The 25,470-nt window shown below is 39.8% G+C and overlaps 1 protein-coding gene across 1 annotated transcript; it reads left to right on the plus strand.

Moving 5' to 3' along the window:
- Nucleotides 1–232: 232 nt before the first annotated feature.
- Nucleotides 233–25,279, plus strand: kiz (kizuna centrosomal protein; the record flags this gene model as incomplete). The annotated part of the gene is given in 14 exon segments (XM_065966579.1): nt 233–295; nt 577–739; nt 2,448–2,522; nt 3,848–4,463; nt 4,601–4,859; nt 7,750–7,869; nt 8,581–8,745; nt 9,829–9,979; nt 11,959–12,115; nt 12,615–12,677; nt 14,032–14,136; nt 14,580–14,649; nt 21,150–21,196; nt 22,127–25,279. Coding segments are annotated over 14 exon segments (2,155 nt in total), but the record flags the coding sequence as incomplete, so codon positions are not given.
- Between the last annotated feature and the right edge of the window lie 191 nt (nt 25,280–25,470).

A 25,470-nucleotide genomic window follows, 5' to 3' on the forward strand; every position in this document is an offset into this window, starting at 1 on the left:
GCCTACTTTTTGTGTTGTAAACTTCACATTATTACGGATTTACATGAAGCTATAGTCGGTGCGTTATTCATAACTTAACCAACACAACATTAGTATACACATTACAGTTTGGTAATGAGGAAATATGGCAGTACCGTTTTGTTCTGATAGCGTAATTGGACATCAATTAGCCTTAATCTCGGTGAGGCTGCAGTGATCTGAGTGACAGCTCCTGTGACTTGTGTGTGTGCAGGGAGACACGGAGGCTTGAGCTGGAGAGGGAACTGTTTGCCTATTCAAGATCTGATATAAGAATGTAAGTTTCACATTGTATTAAAAAAAGATTAAGCCTCATCTTGTTTTGATCCTTCTTCTTTTGCAATAAGCTTTAACTTTGAGACATTCATGAAGAAGCTACATTTCAGAATTTAAATTGAATTGGTAGTAAGAAATCTAAATATGTTCAGAACATTTGATGCTGTATTGCTGTAATGCTTTGTGCTTCACCTTTTTTTTTGTGTGTTAAGTCTAGGTCTTATTTTTGACAATGGTCCTAGATAATATGCCTTTGAAATAATAGTTCTCCACTGCCTTCAGCTCACAGATAAAGTGTTCCAAACTGCGCAGTTATCTCAAGGAAATCTGTGACAGGGAAGCACGAGCGAAAATGAGAAACCTTGAGCTTCTGAGAGAGGTGGAGAGCATAGAAATTAGCATGAAGGAATATACTCCTGACCATGGCCCTCTGCAACAACAAAAGGTATTTCTCTCTCCCTCTTTCTCTCTCTCTCTCTCTCTCTCTCTCACACACACACACACACACACACACACACACACACACACTTACAATTTAATTTGTTCAGTGGAGTTGTTTTCCTCATTATGGAGTTTTGTTGAATCAATCTCAACCAACATACCGCCGCCCACTCAGGTTGATCTAGGTTTAGACAATTGTACTTTGTTCTTAATTATTCTATCACATCCATTCAATTTTTCTGTGTTAAAAAAAAACCAACCCACTTCTATTGTAGCAGGTTACGACTGTAATGTGAATATTTGAGGAAATGTATATTTGTTATTGAAGCATTGTCATAATCATTTGCCTTGATGTTGAATATCATTTTAACACTGAGGAGGAATATTTGCAACTGCTTGATGTGACAATAGTAAACACTCAAACTGTGCAATTTATCACTACAAGCAAATGAACAAGCGAGAGAACAATGAGCCAGTCAGATTATCACTTAAAACTCAACGACAGTGCTTGACAGCTTAATATCAAATTAACAAAATTGGCTAATTATGACTCGCTGAGTTAATTGCCCAATATAGAGACTCTGAAGTGCTCCAGAGGTTTAGTCATTCTCTAGCCTCAAGCAGTTGGTTTATTTCCTCTTTATGCCTTTTGAGTCCTGCATGTTTGTTATTATTTTAGTTGTCCTGTTGTCTTTGTTCCATTTGTATCAAGTCAGCTTGATCATTCTGGTTTAACTCTGACTTTTTGGTACAATGGAGAGCATGAATTGTTTAATGGGCATTAAGAAAAGTTTTGTAACATGGTAAATTGATCAAGATTTCAGTGCAGTCTTTGAGAGTACGTCTAGTAAAATTCTCAAATAAAAGAGTGGATGAATGACAAATACCTATCTTCTTCTACTTCTTCCTTCTTCTGCACACTGCCATTATTTAGATTCATTGGGGTAGAATAGTTTGAGATAATCCAAGTGATTTAAAGAAGCCATTAGGCCTTTTTAATTGGAGGGTTGGATTAAGGCAGTTTAGCCTGGCCAGTGAGATAATTGTTGAAGGTGTCAGCAGCAGCGAAGAGGACACTCACTTGGGACAACCCATTGTGACTGGCAGTGATTGACTGATGCTTGACGTTGTCACTCTTGTTTTCATACCTCGTGCAGATAATATTCATCAGCACTATCAAAGCAATGGACAGAAAATTCCTTCCTTGCCATCCTCTTATTTTGTTCGGCCAGTAATCAGAATGATCAAACTATATCTATTTCTCTATCTATATCCATTTCTGTCGTTCTACTCTTGTCTTGTTTTTTTTTTTTTTATTGTATTTATTTATTTAACTGGGACACATGCAACATTGCTTCATATGTAAAATACAAAGTAGATGCCATGCATACAGGTTTCTAGCCGTGGCTATTTTGCAGAAACTGTTTCTGGCTGGGCTTTTAGGATTAATACAGAATGATTAGACTTAAAGAAATACAGAAACAGTGATACTATTTACAAATATATACATAATAAACTCATTACAAAAAAGAGGCTAAACAAGACCAAACAGTAAAATGAGGATTATAAAAGGAATATACTCAGTATTGCTTTAGTTTCAGTCACTGTTTCACTTGTGTCATAAAAACCTAAAACTCTTTAAAAGTATTTTTTTAATTTCAGGTGGGCATGTGTTTCATATCACATAGTTTTTTTTTTTTAATTTCTCACAGGCTGAATATTTCAAAAAGATCTCCAATATTGTGGATGCAAGAAAGAAACTGGAACAAGAGCCTGATGCAAAAAAGGTAATGCCTATTTGTGCTCCTAAGTGTATGCTCCTAGAATAGTAATACACGTATCATTCATATTTGAAGGTAACTGAACATCATGTATTTACACATGACACTTGTGCTTTGTGTTATGTGACTTCTGCCATGTGTGTTTGTGAGTGAATTTATGCATATTTTTGTATGTTTGCAAAATGGCACTTACTCTTTTTTGTATGCTTGAGCCATCTTTTTTTTTTTTTTTTACGTTTACAAGATTCATGCAAATCTCTGTTCTATCAAGCTGTGTTTTCAGATTCAGAGTAACAAAGGAAAGAAGACTTTATGCCCTGTAAATCTGTAGAAGAGTCTACATTTAAACTGTGTATCTGTAATAGCACAGGTGTCTAATCCTAGCTGGTGCATCTGTACACGCGATGTAGTTCAAGCCCATAGCTGCTTTCTCCCTTCACTTAAAGCAGTTAAAGCTCTTTTAGATGAAATGTCTAAGACATCTCATAATAACTTGGAGCATGCTGTCTAGAGCAGTCACTTGTAACTGTGTGCAAAACCCCCGTCAGCCTGTCGATATTGTAATGAGCAAAATGGTACCGTCACTCCATTATGCATACAAGCCATTGGCTGGCAGTGTGCATGTCCCTCAGGCTGCAGCATTCATTAAGGGAAGCTTACCGGGCTGAAAGCTGGAGACAGATGATAACGGGATATGATTTTCATATTTAATACATTCCTTGGAAGAGCACACGCGTGCCGCAGATTGATAGAAGAATCAATTGCTACTTTAGTGAAACACTTTCTACTTTGCCCTGCAGCTACCGATGGAATCACTCAGCCAAGAAATTAACTTTTCCTCTTTTTTTTTTTTACCTACTTTGTGGATCTGCTGGGCAGGCTGCATGGTTTACAGTGAATGTTATTAAGCAGCTAACTGTTTGGTATTTAAGACGCTTATCAGAAAAGAAACAGAAGCCATGCTTTTTGTTATTATGTTTGGAGGGAGGCTTTTTTGCTTCACTCTCTTCCCCCCCTTGGTGACATTGCAGACATGAATCAAAACTTGTCTAAAGGATTTCTAATAAGATGAAAAGTTAAAACACTGATCCTGAGACATCCTTATAAAACATGTGAAAAGAATTCTGTCCTTGGCCCGATTATACTACATTTTTCAAAATTGTAAAGTGGATGGGTTATACACTTAAGTAGAATAACATAATATTTATCCTAAACAAGGTTTAGGAGGGGATTTCTTTTAAATTTATGTTTTGAAAAATATAATTTGAAAGAAGTCCTTGAAATGGTTGCTGTAGAATAATTTATTGTATTCATTTCACCTTGTTTTGCAGAATGAAGCTATGCCGACATACCACGAGGACAGTTCCTTTTTACACCCAACCAAGAATTTTTCTAAACCAACTGCGGCGATTTTTATGAGCTGCCAGACCTCCAGAGGGTCTGACGCTGAAGCTGGCACCACAAGTGTACACTCACACCAAGCATTGCATCGTTCACCCAATCGCAGCATGCACTCCCGCGAACGTCTACCAAGTGGCCTTTTGAAGGACTTCAGAGTTGTAGGAGAGGAAGCTGCCGGCAACGGAGCACATTTATCAGATGACATTTCAGGCTCAAACGATTCCCCTGACGGCTGTAATTTGAGTGACAAACATGAAAGAACGGTGCCGGTGCTCCCATCTGTTCGTGACTTAACAGGCACAGCTGGCAATGTGCCTTTTGGAAGTGATGATGAAGAAGAGCCATCACCTTTGATGACCTTGACCAGGCCTGAGAAGAATCCGTCTCCTGGCAGCAGTAGCCCCATGAAGGCTAAGAATTCCCCTGCAGAACACACTGAGTCCCGAGACGTGGCTCATCAGTCGACCATAATGGAAAATGAAGAGAGAGGTCCTAGCAATTTGATGCCTCAAGCCACTTTTGGAAAAGAAGCTCAAGATACACCAGGTTTGCAGTGCTAGTCCTTGCTCTGTGCTATCCTATATCTCTTATTGTCTTTGCCATTTCTTGTTGAGAGCACTTTATTTTGCCCTTTTGCCGATAAAAATAAGCCAAGTGATACTTTGCTGTGTGTTTACATCCAGGTAGAAGTGAGAGTGTCAGCACACCGAGCTCTGATGTGCAGTTGTCAGAGAGTAGTGTTAGTGAATTGTCCATCTCTTTGACACAATCGGAGCTGGAAGAGGATCCACCAGAGGGTGTGGCACCTGACAGGAAGACCAGTTCTGGGAGAGATGATGATCACAATCAACACAGTCCTGTATCATCCCTGCACTCTGAAGGGTCCAAGAACACATCACAGTTAAACTTTGAATCCCCTTCTCCTGTGGTGACATTGGAAAGGTAAATGACTTTGTTGTACTTAGTTTTGTGTTTTCTTCAAAGCGTTGCAATGGAAGAAACATTATAATTTCCATTGCCTCAGGGAACATACTCCTCTAAAAACATACAAAATGCAGTAAAATTTATGCAGAGAAAACAGAGAAATGAGAATGTTCTGCAAAGCCATGCAGAACTCCAGCAGGCTGTTAATGATAGGAGCGGGTGAAGACACTATGCAGTCCTTGCCACCATGACATCAGACAGCTGACAGAGAGGATTGTGGGAGTCACAGTCCATACCGCCATGCTCTCTGTGGCTCAGAGGCAGCTGCGGTGGTGGCAGTGATGCATCTTATAGGGAGAGCTCAGGACCTGTCACCAACAATATTGCCTTAATCCAAGATAATGCTGTAACAGAGCAATTTTCTGCTTGAGAGACCTCAGGAAGTCCCCACTGGAGGAGGAAATTTGTGGCACCATAGAGTGTTCTGGAGGGTGGGCATGTGGACAGCACTTATAGCCACAAATCCTTAGCGTGATGATGGCCTCTGAGTTGAAGGATCATTTTGGATGGGGATAGAGCCACAGAAAATCCCATGTGAATGTTTGCTTCCAGAGCCTCTGCATTTCCCTACACTACAGTATATGTTGTCAGAGAGGCCATTTACATTTATAGTCACAGCTAACATTTCTCTTCAACAAAATGTTTAAAATAGGTTTTTGAAGACAAAAAAAATATTTAACAGTTACTACAAATGTGAATGACCTTTCTGAGCATTATCTAGTGTGACTGATCTATTTTAAAATGTGTTTTTTTTTACCTTCATGTAACAAAAGTAGTATGACAGATCGCATTTTCTCGCTAAAATTTGAGCATGTTTTGTTTTTGGTCCACTCACTGTGTTTCCATGTGGTCGACTGTTTATTGCATGACCTCAAGAGAGGAACTGCGTTTAGCCTGTGCAGGGGGATGATGGTGGGGGCTGCAGCTTTCATTGTTAACACGGAGGGCTTCTGAGTATGAGGAGAAATCCAGAGGCTTTGATGTACAGCTCAGAGAGCATCCACTCTCTCTCCTCTCCCTCTCTCTCTCTATCTCTCTCTCTCTCTCTTAAGGTTAGAGTTTATATCGCTCCCTCCATTCAGCTCACAGTCAGGAAAAAACAAGCCCGGGCAATTCATTATATTATCCCATTATATTGCTCCTCCAGCATGGCTGGGGCCAGTGAGAGTATACGCCTGAAATATCCTCCTGGTTTTTTTCTTCAAAACTAAACATAATGGGTCACTGTGTCCTGCTCTCAAATATGTTGTCCATGGACCACATGATGGCCTTGCCCAATTGGTGACAGCTTGTCATCAAATAAAAAATGTTAAAATACAAGACTTAGGTAAAATGTTAAATGTGGAGGCTTTATAGTCATTTAAAGGTTTTGCAGTGTCAGGGCATCATGCTATTTACACACTTTAATTGGTTGTGTTTTTTTTAAATTTTCAATTCTAATCTTGAACATATTCTAACAGATGTGACGGTTTCCATATTCAGTCAAATTGTGCCTGCACACTCACCGGTTTTATTATTTCTTCTTGTATTTTTTGTGTTACATTTGCTGCCTGTAACAGTACAGGGAGATTCTTCTGACACCAATCACTCAACACTGAGGCCAGTCCATGTGCTAAATCACCCTGGAGTCAATACTGTACACTGTAGAGCAATATCGCTGCAGAGAGGCTGACCCCTTCCTCCCAGCTAACAATATGCTCCTGATGATGTCGACATGCGGACAACGGCAGCATCTAAAGTGAGGTTGGAGACCTTGACATGAAAGCCGGCAAAAATACAATGAGAGAGAGACAGCGAGAGAGAGGTTTGCAGAAAAACAACTAATTCACTCTCTAAAGGTCTCTTTTTGAAGAGCATTGACAAATAAAGTGGAAAGAGAAAGATGACTATTTCAAGGCCCACGCTGACGATAAGGGAAGAGAGAGAGAGAGAGAGAGAGAGAGAAAAAAAGATAGAGCTTTTGCCTATGCTACTTCAGCCACACTGAAGAGGACTTAGCACAGACGGATTGCACACTACAGAATGTCATGGATATAATTCAAGTTGCAAGCTTAATCAGGATGTTACCAGGAAACAACCTGCAAAAAAGAGGGAGCAATTGTTTGCTGACCCCTAACCCAGGAGCCCATTACAGATTGTCATAAATTCTTTTTGGCCCCTTTTATGTAGGAGGGCTCAGGGTCTCTCGGCTTGGGGTTTCTGTGAGAATTCAATGAGGGCCACCCAGAGCTTAATGCTCAAGAAAGAGATGGATTCCTAATATCCACATTCATTTTTTTCATTTTGCAGCAGCTCAGAGGACCAAATTAAGGTGTAAATCTCTCACCAAAAAGAAATCATATCTAGGCCTCCCCATAAGGAACATTTTGTCTTACACGTCTTAATGTGGGATGGTGGAAGTGGCCATGTCACCAAATGTTTTATTTTTTAAATCAATTCATAAGGATTTTACCATTCTCTTTAACCATACAGTTTATAACTAATGTTAAGTTTTGTTTCAACATTAGGCTGCAAAGCTAATGAAGCAGCCTCCGGTATTGAAAGCCAACTTTTACAAGCTTTCCATACAACCTATAATGTGTTACTACCAACATACACACTTTGAATTGTTGAAGTCCTCTATTGCATTGTAGGAGCATTGTAATGATCAGATTCCTTCAGCAGTCCTTGAGTACCCCAAGGAGGAATTACAACGAAAAATGTGTCATAGATTTTTTTGATCAAATGGCATCTTTAAAAAAAAAAAAAAAGAAAAAAAAAAAAAAAGAAAAGACGAGCATATCGATCACTTGGCCTCTTCTATTATTATTTCCTTTCACTACATTCATGTGTATTTTTTTTCTTTTAGTCTCTCCCAGACAGGACTCTTTACTCTGCTGGACTGCATTGAAGGACGACTCCACGGTGAACGGACCAGTGTGTATGTGGATTCTTCAATAGATGCAAGACAACTCAATAGAATTATCAGGTATGCCCTTCTTGTCGTTCTTCAAACTTTACAATGTCATCTCTCCCTGTCTAAACTAAACGCTGTGTATATTTATTTAACGGCCATGGAGCAGTTTGCACAGATGAGGAAAGCACATTTTCCTTCTGCCAAGGGCTCTCACTTTAGATGAAGTGTCATCAACGACATGCACACGTCTTTATTTCTGAGGGGTTTCTGAACACATGGGATTGTTATAGTAACCACACTATTGAATTGTTGTTGGGAGTCAGGGAGATGGAGGATGGAGAATGTGTTTCATTAGTCTGAGCTTATTTTTCACAAGCCCTTTTTTTTTTTTATTTCATAGCATGATTCATTTACCATAATTGGACTTCTTGTTGTGAAGTACGGATAAATGTGTGACAGAGGAAAGTGTTTTCAGTATTTCAACTCGTATTCTCCCCCCCCCCATCTGTGGAAACATGAGTTCTGTAAATGATCTCTACTACATATTCTATTGCAATAAGGGTGGAAATCTTGTGCCGTTACCTGCAATATAATGTTAAGTGTTGCTGTGAGATTATGTCAGCAGGTGTGTGTGTGCATTGATGTGTTTGATTATAATATGCAGTGTGCATGTATGTATGTGTGTGAAGTGCTAGCAGTTGGATGTACTCCATGTGCTCCTGGCCTGCAGGCTGAGCACAGGGCTCCATGGCAATAGCTGACAACTCTCTATATATTGAACAGCCTTTGTAACGGTGGATCGAGCTTGAAAGACGAGGACCTTGAAGCATGTGGAGCAGTCATCCTTCATGAGCTTCAGAGGTTGTCATGGAGCACAGCAAAGGGCTGCCTGCTTCCACAGGATCTAGTGAGTGCTCACCGATCCTGTACTGAACCTAATGAAATAAGGTAAGGCTTGTGGTTCCTCTGTAAATACAGCACAAACTGCATCCATTAATATTTTATCCATGCTGTTATTTCTGTTAAGATGGTGATGTGACTTGAAAATATATATATTTTTTAATCTACACTCACAACATAACTTTTGAATGGGTCACATTGTTACATGCAACTCCTTAGCTGATGAAAATAATATTGTTCAAATATTTAAGACATTTTCTGGATTTTTGTATATAGTTTTATAAATCATGTGTCATGTATAGATCATGACATGTTTGACAATTCAAGTAATTAATCATGAAATTGAGCCATTCAGAGAACACAGCAGTGCTTTTATAGCTTCAAAGTTTAATTGACACTTCTTCTCTTTTCATGGATACATTAAACAGACGTGCAATAATGGGGAATTCCTTTTTCCAGACAAAGAGTGGATATCTGCCTGTGCATTTTTTTTTGTTTGGGGGGGGAAGGGGTACGCACTTCTAAGAGTCGCTGAGATATTGTAAGGTAACATTCAATACAGTCTCACTCGTCTACGAATATAAAGGTCATCTTCGGTGTCACCTCGTGCAGTAATACTGCACGGGTGAATGTCATGAGTAAATTAAAATGCCCTATCTCTGACTTCCAGTCCTTTGGATAATGAGTAGTCATACGCCAAGCCAAATCCATGCTCTGCTTCACTACTCTATTGATTTCAGTGAGGCTCCCGCTTCTATATACTAAATCCAAAGAAACACATGTAGCGGTGATCCTTTCTTTCCTGGGGAGATGCCTCTCGCCTTTTTAGTCCGTTTTTTGTCACCAGCAATATGGCTAATTGTGTCTTTTGAGTGTTAACTGGAAGTCATTAGTGATCAATATATTCTTAGGGGTATAAAGAGTAAGCAGTGGGAAGCATTTTATAAAAAAATAGTGGGACAAATCCAAATTCTTCAACTTGTAAGTTACATACAATTTTGTTTATAGTAAAATCATTTCTTACGGTACTTTAATGAAGAATAATAATTGTTTACAGATGCTGTACTTCGTATTCAATAAAAAAAGCCTTTTCTTTATCCCCCAACCATCCCATCCCCACCCTCACCGCAGCGCCAGCCTCCCTCCTGATGCTGCTCGGCTGTGGGATCGCTGGTTCAAGCACGCCCTCCTGCTCAAGGAGCGCTGTGTCCTCAGCACTGAGCGCATAGTCCAGCTGTTCACGCCGCTGCTGCTGGAGCGCCATGCCACCTACAGCCACCAGGTAGCGTTGGAGGCACATACACTGCAACTTCATACACAAATAGGAAGTCATACACTTGTATTCACATACACTTTGTTCCAAAAGTAGGCAGACATTACTACACACATACATATAGGAGTAAAATGCCTCCTTTTCCCTTCTTTCCAAAGATGATTTTTTCTGTTCTCTTTGCATGTTTTTAGAAATTAGCTGTAGTTGGTACTCAGTGCCTCTTTTGTGTTAAGCCAAAAATGCTGCTGCCTACTCATCAGATTGCTCCACACATTGACCTAAGCAGAAGGGGAACCCTGACCCATGTGCTAATCACAAATTGCAGCCTCTGCTCGGGTTCTTTCATCTCATTTGGTATATTCATCTCAAAAACACTTGCTTTTAATTTGGCATTAGACGAAAGTATAGCCATCAGCTGGATCCAAACGAATGAGGGAGACGTTTATACCACTACACTTCACCACTATGCACAGCATTATTTTAAATTCCCCTCTTGTTGACCTTTGACGGATCACTCTCTTCTTAACAAATAAATAAATTATAAATAATTCTGAAAAATAATTTTATGAAATTTTCCAACAATTTCATTTTTTTCCCCCAGAAGTCAAATATGTGATTTTTTTCTCTTCAAATGTTTAAATTATTGTGTCATACATTTTTGTGAAAATGATCTTTTTGGAGTTCTTATGGCTTGGAGATCTTGCTCCAGTGTCCCCGGCCCAATGAGAGAGGCAAAGAGGGAGACTGTAGAGCCTCTCAAAGATATAAACTGACAAAGGAAGAGAGGCACTGCCATCTACATCATTGTGTCCAAGTGCATCACGGAAGCCTGAGTAAAAATGTTTTCCTCCCTTTATCTCTCTCACTCCATATACGCCATCTATTTCTCTCTCCTCCCCTCTATTTCTCCTACTCTCCCTTTCCTCTCTGTCCTCTCGCACAACCGCTTACTCTCTACACACAAGAGCAAACAGAAATTTCTATTCACGTAATGCCACACAGCCGGGATACGCCGACAAATGGGAGCATGCAGCTCGCATGCACACACTCAAAGAGGCCCTTTGAATATTCAAGTGCTAACAGTTGCATTCATTGATATTTAAAATGCAGTGGGTCTGCGAGAGCCCTCAACCCAGGGTACATTTGACTAAATCTAAAAAAAGAACAAAGAAGGATATCGGGGACAAGGATCAAGACAGTTTTTATTGTGCAATGCCATCAAATACCAAGTGCTAAGCTAAGATTGGCATGTGTTTGCCTCCATTCCCCTCTCAGAAAATGAAAGCATGCACATTGTCAATGTTCAGTGCGACCTTCTGATAACAACTTACAATGTACTTAAAGTTTGTCACTGTCAAAGTCCTCCTGATCATCCCCTCCATATTAGTGCTCATTAAAAGTAGCAAATGGCCATCTGAGGCTGAGAGGCAGTCTTTGATCACAAAAGAGAGATGATGATGGCAGGATTTGATATGGGGGAGGGAAAAAAGGAGAAAAAGGAAATCGGTGTGTAGCATCTCCCTGCTCCTCATCTCCCGGAACAGCTCCTCTTAATTGTGTATCCTCATCTCTCCAGAGATAAAAAAAAATGAGCTGGAGAGGGAGGAAGAGAGCAGTTTGTCTCAATTCTCTCAGCCAAGAGGGGCGATATCTGGAATGTGTTGCACATTAACGCCAGGGTGATTGCATTCTTTAGGCGCTTCTCTAATCTCATGGATGAGAAGAGAAGGAGAAGAGAGAAAAAAAAAAAGCGTGATTGAGAGGGAGCGCGAGAGCGAAAGTGTGTGAAATAATCTTTTTTAGTTAAAAGAGTGAGAGAATTTGAAGTTATTTTCTCTTGGCGTTTGAACACACACTACAGCTGCACCTCTGTGCGAGCAGCCGTGGCCAAAGTAAATGACTTGCCTAATCGGCGAGAGTTCAATTTAACACTTCCTTCACAAAATGGGAACAATTAAGAGTGTGGTTTTAATTTGTGCTGCTTGCAGGCCAAAGTGCTGCTGAGGACACTTGTGTCCCGGTCCAGTGAGGAGTGCCCCTCAGCAGAGGACGCGAGCGACTTGTCTTCTTCGTGTGGTCCTCCTTCTCTCCTGGCTGACGGATATGTGAAGCCCGCCAGGCCAGTAGGAAAGCAACAGATGCAAGGTTACTGATGTTACTGAGGATTGTTATTCATATTACTCGGATAGGAATGGAACATTGTTATTAAACTACAATATTTGAAGTAGACTTCATTTTTTAATGCTTTGGTTTATTGTTTGTGACTGAATGGCTGCATTTTCAAACATTCAACTCTTAATCACAAATATCAATTTTTGGCATAGTTGCAAGTAGATTCCCACAAGCGCCTCAAACATTCCAAATATGATAACAGTCTCTTTGCACAATAACATGTAACAAGGCCATTAATAGGAACAGATGTAGCCTACTGATTTTTTTATAAACCACCACTGCAAAGAACTAAAACTTCCCTTTTATGAAAGGAATCAATTTCACCATAGAGATTTTTTTATAAATCCCTCCCAGCCCAGTTTGCATGCAGCCTTCTATTCAGAGCTGAAGAAAGACCCCTATTCCCATTTCTATCCCTAAACTCCCTTCCTCCCTGCCTCTGCTTCTCACTATGCGCTTCCCTTTCTTACAGAACTACAAAGTACTGAAGAGGACAGCCAGGACGAAAGCCCTGTGGAAAGTGTTCCTATTAGAGGTAAAAAGGCATCGCCGGTGCCCCAGCATTCACACTGTCCTTATGTTGTGGTTTGTTTTCTTCCCTCTGCAGTGAATAATGGGCTCTTTTTACGCAATGGCTAAGACAGGATGATCAAGGTGAATCCAGGGTCAAAGTCCCACCTGAAGAGCTGTGCTAGTTCCCTCTAATTATCTCCAAGAAAACACTAGCTATCTTTTCAGCCTGGTCCGAGGAATTGTGGCAAAATTGATAATTCACTGGCCCCAGCATAATGTGGCTGCTTTAATTGTCAGGGTGCCAGGGTGGGAAGCACAAGAGATCTGTCATCGCTTCTCATTATCTTCTAAACAATGCTCCGGCAAGGCTGGACTTGAAAAAAATACTAGATATGAAGGCATCCTGGAAGCAGTTGGTGTGCCTGTCCCTGAGCTGCACCTCTGAAATGTAAAGCAATGCTATATAACCCGTGGCTATCAGATTTCCTACGGGGTCTTTCATGTGTCTGCACAGCCAGCAAAATGAGTCCAGTTTGCAATCGCTACACTTAATCAAAAGCAGTGACCAGTATGAATAAACATGACTAAAGGTTTTTTTTTTTTTTTTTAAAGGAAATGTTTTTTTTGCTGTGGTGAGCTACATCAATGTCACAATCAAATGCCGTGACCTTGGAACTGATAGTAATTACAGAGACATGCTGCTCTGTATATCTGATGTGATTAAGACTATATGTACAGGGAATGGAGATATGAAGGGCAGTGGGTTGAATTACACTGGAGATTGTGATGCAATAAAAATGTTAAATGTTTCTTGAGACAAAGATCAATACTGACACTTTTAGAATGAAAACCACCTTAAAATAGGAGGTCTCATGATATAAGACCAACATGTATTCTATTCTTTAAAGCAGTGTGTTTAAGCAGCATCATTGAGAAAGCAGCCCATTTATTATTTTCTTCAGCTGTGTCAATTTTTTCCAGAGTAGTCTCTGCACTCTTTTCAGATACGATGCCTACTTTAGTGTGCTAGAAAGTAATTACAAGTGTTTAAAAAAAAAAAAGAAGAAGAAGAAAGTATCTCATTGCCTTCCTGGTAGGGGGTGCTGAGATAATGTGAGGTGCTGATTTCTTCATGGAAAGTGTTGCTACATAATGTAGTCTTGGATCAACAGCTCAGCTGATTGAGCACAGTGTTTTCACCCACTCTGCTCAGCGGTGACACCGACAGGCTCAGCTACTGAACCATGTTGTCTCATCAAACACAGAAACCCTCTGAAAGTTGGAAACCTAGGTTTTAAGCAAATATTTGACAGGGACTTTGTGTGTGTGTGTCTATGTGTGTGCCCTCTTGTGTTTGTGTGTGTTTCCCCTAACAGAGACAAAAGCATATCAGTTACTCAAACAATCAGCCATGCAGGAAAGGCTGCAGTGTTCTGAAGAGGAGGAGGAGGAGGAGGACGATGATGATGATGGCCTCTCAGGTAAGAAATGTGGTGCACTCTAAGTAGCAAGTAACTGGAGCCTAACCATTGGTCAACATTAGCCATATGTTCTCATGACTCATAAGGACACCCTAGAAAGGACATGTTTGTTGTGTACATTACTGTTAGCAAGTCAAAGCCCAGAACTATTTGTCTCAACCATTTTTGGTTCACTATTAGTTCCTAATTCCTCCTAGCTAACTGTAACGTGTTACTTTATTATTGATGTGGCATCTTAGTTATAAGTGGAATGCCCTCAAGCTGATTCTAAATAAGAAATATAGATTTTATTCCTCTCACACAGCCATATAACGTTCGACAATGAGAAGTCCACATATTACTAGCCTTATCATAAGTTTGTACCATTAATATGCACTGTTGATAAGCTTGTGAAGAGATGTCCTAATCAAATGGTTTTATCAGGCCCTGTTTGCTCTTTTAAGGAATAAATCGTGGCTGTGAAGAGGACCTGGGGAGGGCCAAACGCTCCTCACATCAAGACCCTTACCCTCGGTAAGAACATTGTTATTATTCAACGGGCCACAGGAAATGGGCCACCAGACACCAAAGTGGTTGATGTACATTTGCATGACCGCACTAATAATTCCCTGTTCATTTCCATAAGATCAAGGGGGCGCCACCCATTAACTCGCTTATAAAGACAAAAGCCTCCCGAAGCCCCTCTCACTCACCGTTTCCAGGGTTCAGCCAGGTTTGAGAAATCAAAAGCAAAATAGTTAACACAAAAATAAATTGGAGTCATAATCTCGCTGTCTTCAGGCTTGTTGTCAGAATGCAAACAGATCATGTCAAGAAGAGAATCAGGGACAACTGTTATGGAAGAAGGGGATTCAAGTGTTGACAAGGACAAATGTCCTTTCATTTTTCACCCTTGAAACACATTTATGCTGCTCAAATCAGAGGCCTAAGTGGACTGGAAAAGATGATCTAATGATAAATAGCTTGGTGGAAGCTAGCACCATCACGGTTACATTTGAATATCAACACGACTTCATCAAATCTGCAATTGCATGCCGGGTCCTCAGAGCACCTCTTCACTGCGAACCCATTTTGGCTGTAGTAATGGCTGGGTAAACGTTATGAGGAATAATCTTCTCTGATTTCATGTGATTACTGGGCACCACGCTGACACGAGGGCTGAAGTCTGTATCTCTCTGGCCTGGCAAACAGGCGCTCCCAGTCTGCCTATTAGCCCAGGGAAGGGCCTAATGGGCTGGCTCTATTGTGGTCCTCATAGCTGCTGATGTCTGCCACTGCCAACCCCAATGACCACCCTCTTTAATAAACATGAGCCAATTTCAGGCCCGGACTCTTTCAGATGGTGCCCCTCTCCCTGTCATTAATGTGCATGGGAAATCTGCAGCGCATGTGATTAAACACAGTTTGCAAAAAATAAAAATTAGACAGCAACACTGAATGCTGGGAAAAAGTTGGGTAAAATTAGACAAATAGGTAGTTTTGGATGCCAGACCCTCAAATATCAATCAGGTTAGGAAGGACACAATGGCAAGCGTTCCAAGTAAACATGACCATTATTCTTTCTTTGGTCATACAACGATTCCCCCGGTCTCTTCTTTGCTTCTCCTGGATTCTTAGATTTAAGCATTCCACTTACCACAGTCAGTTCTTGTGCTTTATTACTTCCACAAGTGGTCTAGGAGCCCTGCACTTAAGCAGAAGCATAACACTGCAGCCTGTTCTCGTTCTACTTCCCTCCTTTCTCTCTCTGTCTCTCTTCTTCCTTCTTTCTCTTGCCCTCTCTTCTTCTCTTGCCCCCTCTTTTGCTCTGTCTTCCTGTACACCCCCCCTCCTCTCCATCCTACTTGTTAATTATTTGCTTTATTTTGTCAGTGAGCTGATGAGTGACATCAAAAGGAGGATGGAGCTGGACTCAAAATACAAAAATGGCTTCCTCTCTGTTGTCTTAGACAATAATTATGATTTGCTAGTTAAGCCTAGACTACAGCAGAGGGATTGTAGTTAAAAGCAGAGGCTTTGGTGCAAAAAATGCATTTATAGCCCTTTGTGAGGCTCCTCATTATGTGTGGGCCTGATTCATTAAGTAATTGGTTTGCAGTTGTTTACATGAGTATTAAGGCCTTCTATTCAGGGCCTTTGAGAGATACATTGTGCAAATGTTGCATGTTATGAATGCAGAATGAGAGGCGGGGGGCCAGTCCTATTGGCCAAACACTGCACTCAGCTGAAAAGCGAGAGAAAAGCGCTGGGTGCTGCTTTGCATAGCAATGACTAGGGCCTTAATAAGCTTTACAGATTAAATACATGCAGTCTATACAAGATGCAAAGAGATACTCTTAACACATTTATATGTGCTCATTTCACTATTATGGCATTCGAGAGAATTGGGCTCTTTCATATTCTTTTTTTTTTTTTTTTCTCTCACTCTCTCTTCCATGCTCTCTCCCACACAGTGTTTTTCAGTCAGATACTTTTATAGAATGTGCTGTATATTGTATTATAACTCGTGGGGAAGCGACTGATTTGTCCATTATAAATCTTTTGCTGTCTTTGTGAGTGGCAAAGTAAAATCACTTTGTGGTTGAGTGGGGATGAAAGGAATAATGCACGAAGGAGTGAGTCTTAATAAGCAGCTGCACTCCATGTAAAGACCACTTGTTCCCCTTTGTACGCCAATGCATGCCACTGCTTCCTCTCGTGCAAAGAATCATTGTGCTCCTTTCTACTGTAGGCATTTCAGATGCCACTCCTTTCTTATTTTTATTTTGCTTTTTTTTTTTTTTTTATTCCACCCCTTTTTCTGATCCCAATAAATGCTTGAAAACATGTACACACACATAGCCCTAGACAAACACACAGACACAAAATCCTCCAGCCATCAGCTGGTGTGATGATTGTTGTGCCTAGTGCCTGCTTGACAAAAACCTTGACTCAACAATTAGTGGTTTACAGCTTTGCCTTGGACAACAGGATGTGCTCAAGCATTCGACCTCAAATCACTCAGAGTGTCAAAATCAGAAGCTCTCTCTCTCTCTCTCTTTCTCTCTCTCTCTCATGTGGGGAGGCGATGTGTGTGGATCTCTGACAGCTTGCTGGGAGGAGGGATGGAGGGGTGAGAGGGCCATGAGCTGAGAGAAAAGTCTGGAGGGGAGGGGATGTAGAAAACCAAAGCTAGGGATAGAGGGAGACAGAGAGGCAGTGACACACAAAGAGTTTGTGGGAGATGGAAGATTGCTGTTCTAAAACCCATAAGTGGGAGAAGGAAAACATATTTAAACAATTTAATAAACTATATTATATTTAAAGTAAACTTGCAGGCAGTAGGGTCACAATCAGGCAAGAGGCAGCATTGAATATTTTCTTCTGTGGGAAAAAGGGGGAATCAAATTGGTCTATTTTTTTTATTTGTAATTTAGCACTTAATCTCCTGCTTTTCAATAGAATAAAACACAAGACTACAACATAAGACCTTGACTATAGCTGAAGGCAGCATTAAGAGTCTCCAACCAGAGGAGGTCACTGTCATGCATAAGCAGACTCACATCAGTAAAGAATGCTTAATAAACTCATCTTTCAAACAATTTCTAGTTTTATTTCATTCAATTCTCTTGCCCTAATTAGTTTTTCCGATGACCTGTATTAACAAGGTTAATTCATAAACAATTGAAACTGATGATTGCCATGAGCTGTTCTTGGGCTGAAAGTGAAAAGAAATTAATAAAAGTTTCGATTTGTAAATCGGGAGTAATTCATTAGGCATTTTCCGACAGCATTTTGATTGATTTATATTTTGTGGGTCATGATTCCCAACAAAACTCTAACATGAGATGAATCATCGTCTTTTAGCCATCCCTTGCTCCAGTCGCCTCCTCAAGACTATCGCCAGTTAGGAGGAGTGCATGCTGTGTTGAAAATAATTGGCCCAACAACTCTTTCTCTGAGTTGCAGTACTTACTGGTTGCCAGCAGAGAGCACTCACATGTTAGAGAGTGCCCACTCACTCACTGTGCACTCACTGTTCCCTCTCACTGTTTGCCCCCACTGAGGGCTATATCCTGCTACCATTCAGGCCCGTTAGAGTACATCAAAACGGAGCCTAAACAATGTTTCTGCGGGGTCATAGCTGGGATGGGAGTAGGAGTTGATGGGAATGATGAGGTGATGGGTCTCCCTTTACCTTTAGACAAGCACCGCTGTGCAAAAGTGCTATTGTGCTATTAGCATTTGTGTGTGGGTGGCTGGAGCTTAAAAAAAGCCAGGGTAAATAAAAGCAGTTTTCTACCTATCGGTGTGTGCAAAGCATTATTAAATGCTTGGTAAGCATTATTTTCTCTTACAGTCCTCATACTCACCAATGTGACTGAAGGATTGTAAATCCAATGTGTCTTTAAGAAACAGGCTCTAGTCCTTTTGTGTTCATGTTTTTAAACTTAAGTGTGAAAGGACAGTATGTTCATTAGATATTTCCAGAAGAAACATAATGCTACAACACTGGACCTATTCGTTAACTAACTCAAGTTCAGATGTGCAATCAGTCATTTATATTTGCACATTTATGGGCTGCTTAAGAGAAAAATATAAAGTCCCTTCTGGGCGCACTTGACTACTGCAATCTCAACCGACCAATCCTGTATTTTTTGGAGGTTTGAAGTACCAGTATCTGTTTTTGTGTATTTGTTCTTCACCAGAGTAGCTAAAGTATCATTAATAAAAAGCACACAGGATGCTGCTCTCAGGGTGACACAATTATCACAAGGAAGAAAAATGAAATGCTGTCCATGGCTCTTAATGAACCTTTAACTTCAACCCGTGTACCTTGGATTTTGTTTTACTTTTGGATTATTTTGAAATAAATATTTCACATGTTTCTTGATCTCAGACCAATGGTAGCAATTGTATCCTTTAATATACACTTAATGCCTGAAATATGTGTTAGCATGATTCATGTAAATCATGTAATGTTAGCACTTATTATTTATCACTGAGACAGTAGCCGGAATAAGTTATTGTCCCTTTTCCGTCAAGCTAAAATGTTGTAATATGTATAAACCTCAACATACGTACATTTGTAAAAGTAGTTGTGGACTCAGATGTGCAAAGCAGACACAGAAAACATGAGATAAACAACAATATGAAACCATTGCAATGGACAGAGAAGAAGAATGAGTGAAGCATTTGAAAACACACAGAGGACATTACAGTGGCTATAATTTGCATCATTTTACACATTACATTCACCTCCATCTAGCAGAGCCTGTAAAACCCTGGCCAGCCCAGTCTTACATATTCAGATCATTGCCTCAATTAAGGGAAACTCAGCTGAAGATGAACTGGCATAAATGTTTATGTAAACGGAATATTGGATTGGTAGGGTCAGCTGCAGACTAGGCTCTCTATGGTAATAACCCTGTCTTGAAATCAGTCCTGTCCCTCACTGAAGTGGAACAGCTGATAGACTATTCCAATCCCAGGGGGAAGTTCAAGAAAAGAAAAGCCTAATTTACTGTCAGTTGCAGCTATTACTGCAGTAAAGGAGAGGAAGTGATCATATAGATTATTGCTGTATTTTTGCTCCTGTAAGGTTTGTTTGAGTTTTTTTCCCCTAACAGTTATAAATGGATGCACACGACTTGTGGTTTAGTTACGCTTTACCTTCTGTACTATATCTCTCAAGCATTTTATAAAGCTAAATCTGGATGGCAGGGGGATGTCACTTTCTACATTAAAAAGTATATCCCTTGCCTTAATATCCAACCTTCAACTATACAAAATCTGAAAACACATCATGATGGTTTTACTGTAGTGTTGACACAAAGAAAAATCATTTCTGTCCTCATTTCTGAATAAACAATACATTTTACATTTTAAGGTCGTATATTATTTTCAGAAATCTCAATTAAAAGCGAATGCTGATGCTTATGTATTTGCTTATCATCCTTCCAACTTTGCATTTACCAAAAGAAAAAGACCAAATTATCTAAAAGAATGTACTTAGTACTCATTTTGGCAAACTATATGCTTTACTTCAACAAGACACAACACCCTGACAAGCAATGTACCTTCAGCTTGCATGCCTATTGTCTGTTTTTGTGTCTCACAGTCATTTTTTGTATCATGTTTTTCCTCAGCCTTTGCTTTGATTTGCGAGCTTCTGAACAGATACAAGGACCATCCAAATTCCCTGTTTAGAGTCCTTTACACAGATGAATATAAAGGTTATATTCTAATGATTATACTGGCTTCATGGTATAGTGCGTTTAACACAAAGCAATCTGTTCACAGTTAGGAATGGGAGTTGCATCCCTTTTCTCTCATTCTGCCTTGAGTGGTGCAAAGCATCAATATATAGTTTGCAAGATAGAAATTGGAAGGCAGCCAGAGTAATTTGGTGCTTATACTCAATGTACAGTCACATGTGCCAAGATTTAGCTGAGCTAGAGATGAGGAGATGAGAGGATGACAATCAAAGAGGTCATGGGTTTGAATTGATGCAGATGGGGGGGGGGGCTCATCTGCTTAAACTCTACATCTTTTTCTCTCCCGGTTTCCAAGAAAAGCATCAACACAGCTCGGATATAGAAGGTCCAAACAAATAAGCTGTATGGATATGTATGCTAACCTGAGAGATGATGGGGCTATATTGTGGGCTTTTGAATAGGCTCTGTGATGATGTAAATTAAAGAGGAGGCCTTTAAAAGTGGAACAGGGGGCCTTATTGCATATGCATTGGGGTAGATCAAAGCCTTTTCGGAGGTCATACATTTACATAGCGATATCACCAGAACTATGGGAACCTGGCAACCCTGTCTCTGGAGTTTTTTTTTTCTATAAAGAGGGCCATGTGGAAATCCTATGGCACAATTGGAACAGGAGTCAATGAAGTTCCCTCTGCTCTACTGTCTGCCTCACTTTTTAGCCTTGTATCTATTTTTGGTGCAAAAAAAGCAAAAAAGCTGTACAGAGAGCCTAAGGTATGAAGTTTACAAGGCCAATAACTGTCTTTGTGTTTCCAGAAAAGAGAAGACTAACTCAAAGGCTCTTTCTGCTCTACAGTCAAAAGGTGAGTACAGACAGTCATTTAAAAAAAAAGAAAAATGTTAATTACACCAAATAGATCACTATAAAGAGGTTGTGTAGTGAAGTAAAAAAATATTTCACATTTTTGAGTTTCACAGGAATACCATCTGTTTGATTAAATGTATCTTTAAATGCAGCGATGCCTTTTGAGGACGTGTAAATGAAAAAAAAAATGGCATTGAAGCCAAATCCAGTTTACTAAAAGCTTAGATTAGTGTTAGCAGCGAGTTCTTTTTTGTGTCAAAACCAAAAAAATGTTGGGCAATTTAAGTGCTTTCAATAATGCTATGTAAGGAATGTGTTGATTGGGGGAGGGGGAGGAGCCAGACAATTGGATTTTTATTTTTCTGAAGGGATGATTTTAAAACACCTAAATCTATGCTGGTGGTGCCATGTTTCAGCAGAGCCAGACTGGATTTAGGTAGGCCACTGGTCTTGAATTGTCAGTGCAAATTTGGTGGAGGACCTTTTTCAATGCTCCATACCCAAGTAACAACGATCATCACACAAGTTTCTTTAGTCTTTAGCTGGTAAATATATGAATAAACTAAACAGACTTTGGAATATGACTTTAGCAGTTGCACCCATTTGATGTCCTGTTGGATTCTACTATCACATCTTTATTAAGGTTTTCACAGCTTTTATGAGGTCGCCACAAATTCATTTTATCAGAGAGATTTTACGCAATTCAAATCTATAAAAGGTAGAATGTTAACATTTCATGGTAAAATCCAACTCAAGGTGAGCTTAGTTTAAGAGCATTAGATCCTGGAATGCTTGTAGCGAGAGTGATGAATTGACTGAGTGAAGAAATGTCCTAGACCATGTAAAAGGTTACACTTTGATACACCATGGATGGTTTGAACACCTAAATATAACAGTCTTGTCTTCTTTCTGTTTTTTTTTTTTATAGCTTTCTGGGGGGAATCCGATGACAGCAACTCAGAGATCGAAGCAGTCTTGTGTCCTCAACGCTTCAACACAAACAATCATATTGATGACTTCTATGACTGAAATTCCCCCACGGATATATTTGTGACGCACATTCATTATATCACTGCAGATTCAAGGCAGTTTGGCTCACAGTAATTCACCTCCTGACCATCATTTTAGTGGTCTGCAATGTAAATCATATGCATAGTGTATCGTAAAAACAAATAATAAAGTTGACAGCTCTCACGCTGGGTAAAGTACATGAAGAGTTGTCCAACACTCTGATGTTAACCCTGCTTCAGTCTCTTTATCTGAACAACTCTCCCGGCTCATAATAACAGCTCGAAATAGATTAAACTGATCTTTTAAAGCGATTTGTTTGCACTAGGCTGAAAATCATGCATTTTGAATGCCGCAAGCATCTCCGAGTGCTCTACCTCCAGCATGCTCGAGTGTAATGATGTGAGTCACCTGTGAAATGACAAAGCACAATGGCCACTCTGCACGCTGCTGCCCGACCTGTGAACCTGCTGAAGAGGCCCATCTCCCAGGGCACAAAGTGTTGTAGCGCTCACAAACTCCGAATATTTAGATCCTCCAACTGCTCTACACATGTTTTCTACAAGCTCGTCTTTAATAACTGTACTCATTCTACAGAAACACAAAGATGCATATCTCACTTCTTATCTTTGTTGTGCAAATGAGTCCCGAGAAACATAATTGCTGCTGAAACAATCTTCTGCAATTTTATCATTTTTGCAGTATTGAATGGTCTGTATCTATTAATAACTCAGAGCTGCTGTGTGGGAGGCTACATTTCCAAGTTTACATTTATAGTTCATTATGTCTGCAGTGTAAATTCCCAAAACTGCCATTCCTGGATGTGGTAAAAGCCCCTGGCATTCAGTGTCAGCAGGATTCCATTAGTCAGCTGTAGGTGACTTTACATGCCTGAACCTTTTAAAGTAGGACTCCACATTCATTACCTATAATGGCTTCAGACAGCCCTGACCCACCACAGAAAAGGGACTGTGGCAGAATAATTTGGAGTTTGCTAAAAGGCTCCCAAACATAATATCCATGTTAAGGAGCATGTCAACAGATACTTGTGTGTGACAGATGGCTCACGGTGGAAGTGGAGTTATATTGTGCTAATGTGTACTAACACAATACATTTTTTTTTTTTTAAAAGAACTTCTCTGATGCCATGTCAGGGCGACGATGAGGATCATATTCGGCTCATTCTTTTAAGAGCGAGTGCAGTCACACTGTCATAGGAGAACGTGAGGTTTTATGTGGCAGTTAAGGGATGATATCAATATAGTGAGTAACTCAATTCAAACCAGAGATGTTGCCACATTACCTCATCTGTTATGTATATGTTGAAATGTGTGTTTATTTTGATTTATTAGATCATGTCATCAGATATAAACTCTTCTCTGTCTCCAAACATATATTTTTAATATGATTGTAAAAATGACTTGTAATGTTATACAGAAAAGCAATAGTTCTTTAAGATTTCACCTGAACCTTTTGTTATGTGTATTTTTCCTCATAATGAAGTATATTTTTTCAGCTATAAGAACATGGGTATCTGGAGGAAGTCGTCTTTCAGTGAAGCCCCACCTTTAAAACATGCTCTGCCTGCACATTTCACTTCCGCTTCAGTAAATACATTAAACCAGAGAGACTACCATAACTCGTGAGCTTCAATGCTACCTGTGTACGTGACACTAAAAGGGGAAGGGTCCTAGAAATCCAAAGGAAAATTTTGTTGTTTTTTCTCTGTGGTTTGATCATTCCTGTCAAGCAATAGCTCATATTTCTTTAGAACGCTTCAATAAAATGTCGACATCTTTTCAAACAACATCCAGATTCCAACATTTATTGTTGCTGAAATGAGCGCTTCGGTATTCCATTGAAATGGATTATAAAATATCCAGTAAGGTGGGTTTGGAATCTTAAATATTTCTTGGAAGATTGAAGAAAGTCGAGGTTGTTTCTCATTATCAGTTGTGTCAAAATGTCTGACTCCAATATTCTTGAACACATCAGCTGAAGTGTATCATTTAAATGATTGCCACTGCTTCAATGTGGGCACAAAGGTCACGGAGACTTGCTTGACAGTGTGAGTCCTTTTCAGATGAAAATAAGTAAGCACAATTGTATAAACAACATAAATAGGACATCTGAAGCAACGTGTTTCATTTCACATTCTCTGCCCTTGAGAAGCTTTTTTTTTTGTGTGTGTGAAACATTCTTTCAAAAGTGACTGAATATCAGGAGGTGCATGAAGAGAGAAGTGTTCCTTCTGAATCTCTGGATCGGCGGGAGCTTGTTGCTGAAGTGATGTATCTCACTTGTTTTACATAATGTTCTGTAACTGTAAAAATTCATTTTACCATAATAAGTTACTAACACAACAATACCATGCACTGCAGCCATGTATCGAAGGAGCATGTTTTATGATCGAACCCACATTTTTTCCACTATGACTCGTTCTTTACATGCTCATAGAGCTCCATATACAGCTTAATAACTAAGGTCAAGGTCTGGCAGTATGGTGCTTTATTAACTATCTGTGCCTGTCAGCTGTTTAACAACACTGCAGGCGTTTTAGGTAAGGTAAGAGGAGAACCAGTCATGAAATACCAGCTACCTGACAGCAACAGCTACAAGGTGACTATCTGTATTTTGCTCCCAGTGTGTAGTAAATCTCCTATAGATAAAATATTTTAGTCTGTTAATAACAGTCTGCTGTAACATCTTTATTAATCTCTTAGATATTCCAGGTTGAACTTTGGAGCGGTCTTTTTTCTAAGTACATTATTAGAAAACATATCTCCATTGTGGAGGAGTTGTCTTCTGTACCTTCAATCATCATAATTCATTGTTGACTAATGTAGATGCAAATGTCTTGGAATGACTCTTTATATTTATATAAAGTTACCTTTTATCTAATTCACTCAAGGATTAGGGACATTTTTCTTTACCTGCTTAAATGTTACTGTAATTATCAGTTAGTCCTAGTTTACGGTTGTTTCTCTTTTCATGGTAAACTGAACCGAGATCTTAGGCTTGGACTACATTTAGTACAAAAAATAAAGGATTAAATAAAGCTCCTGCGAGGATTTTTTTTTTGTTAGCTTTTGCCTTTCATTTGGATTGGATATCTTAAAAGTGACAGGAACTGTGGGGAGAGAGAGGGCGGGGGATGACATGCGCTAAATAACATCTGAAGTTGAACCTGCAGCAAGTGCAACAAGGTCTGCAGCCTCTGTACATGGGGCGCCTATTCTGCTTAACCAGCGATGAGGATTCTAT

The sequence above is a fragment of the Labrus bergylta genome, chromosome 18 (genome assembly GCF_963930695.1).
Source record: "Labrus bergylta chromosome 18, fLabBer1.1, whole genome shotgun sequence".
NCBI classification, from domain to species: Eukaryota; Metazoa; Chordata; class Actinopteri; order Labriformes; family Labridae; genus Labrus; species Labrus bergylta.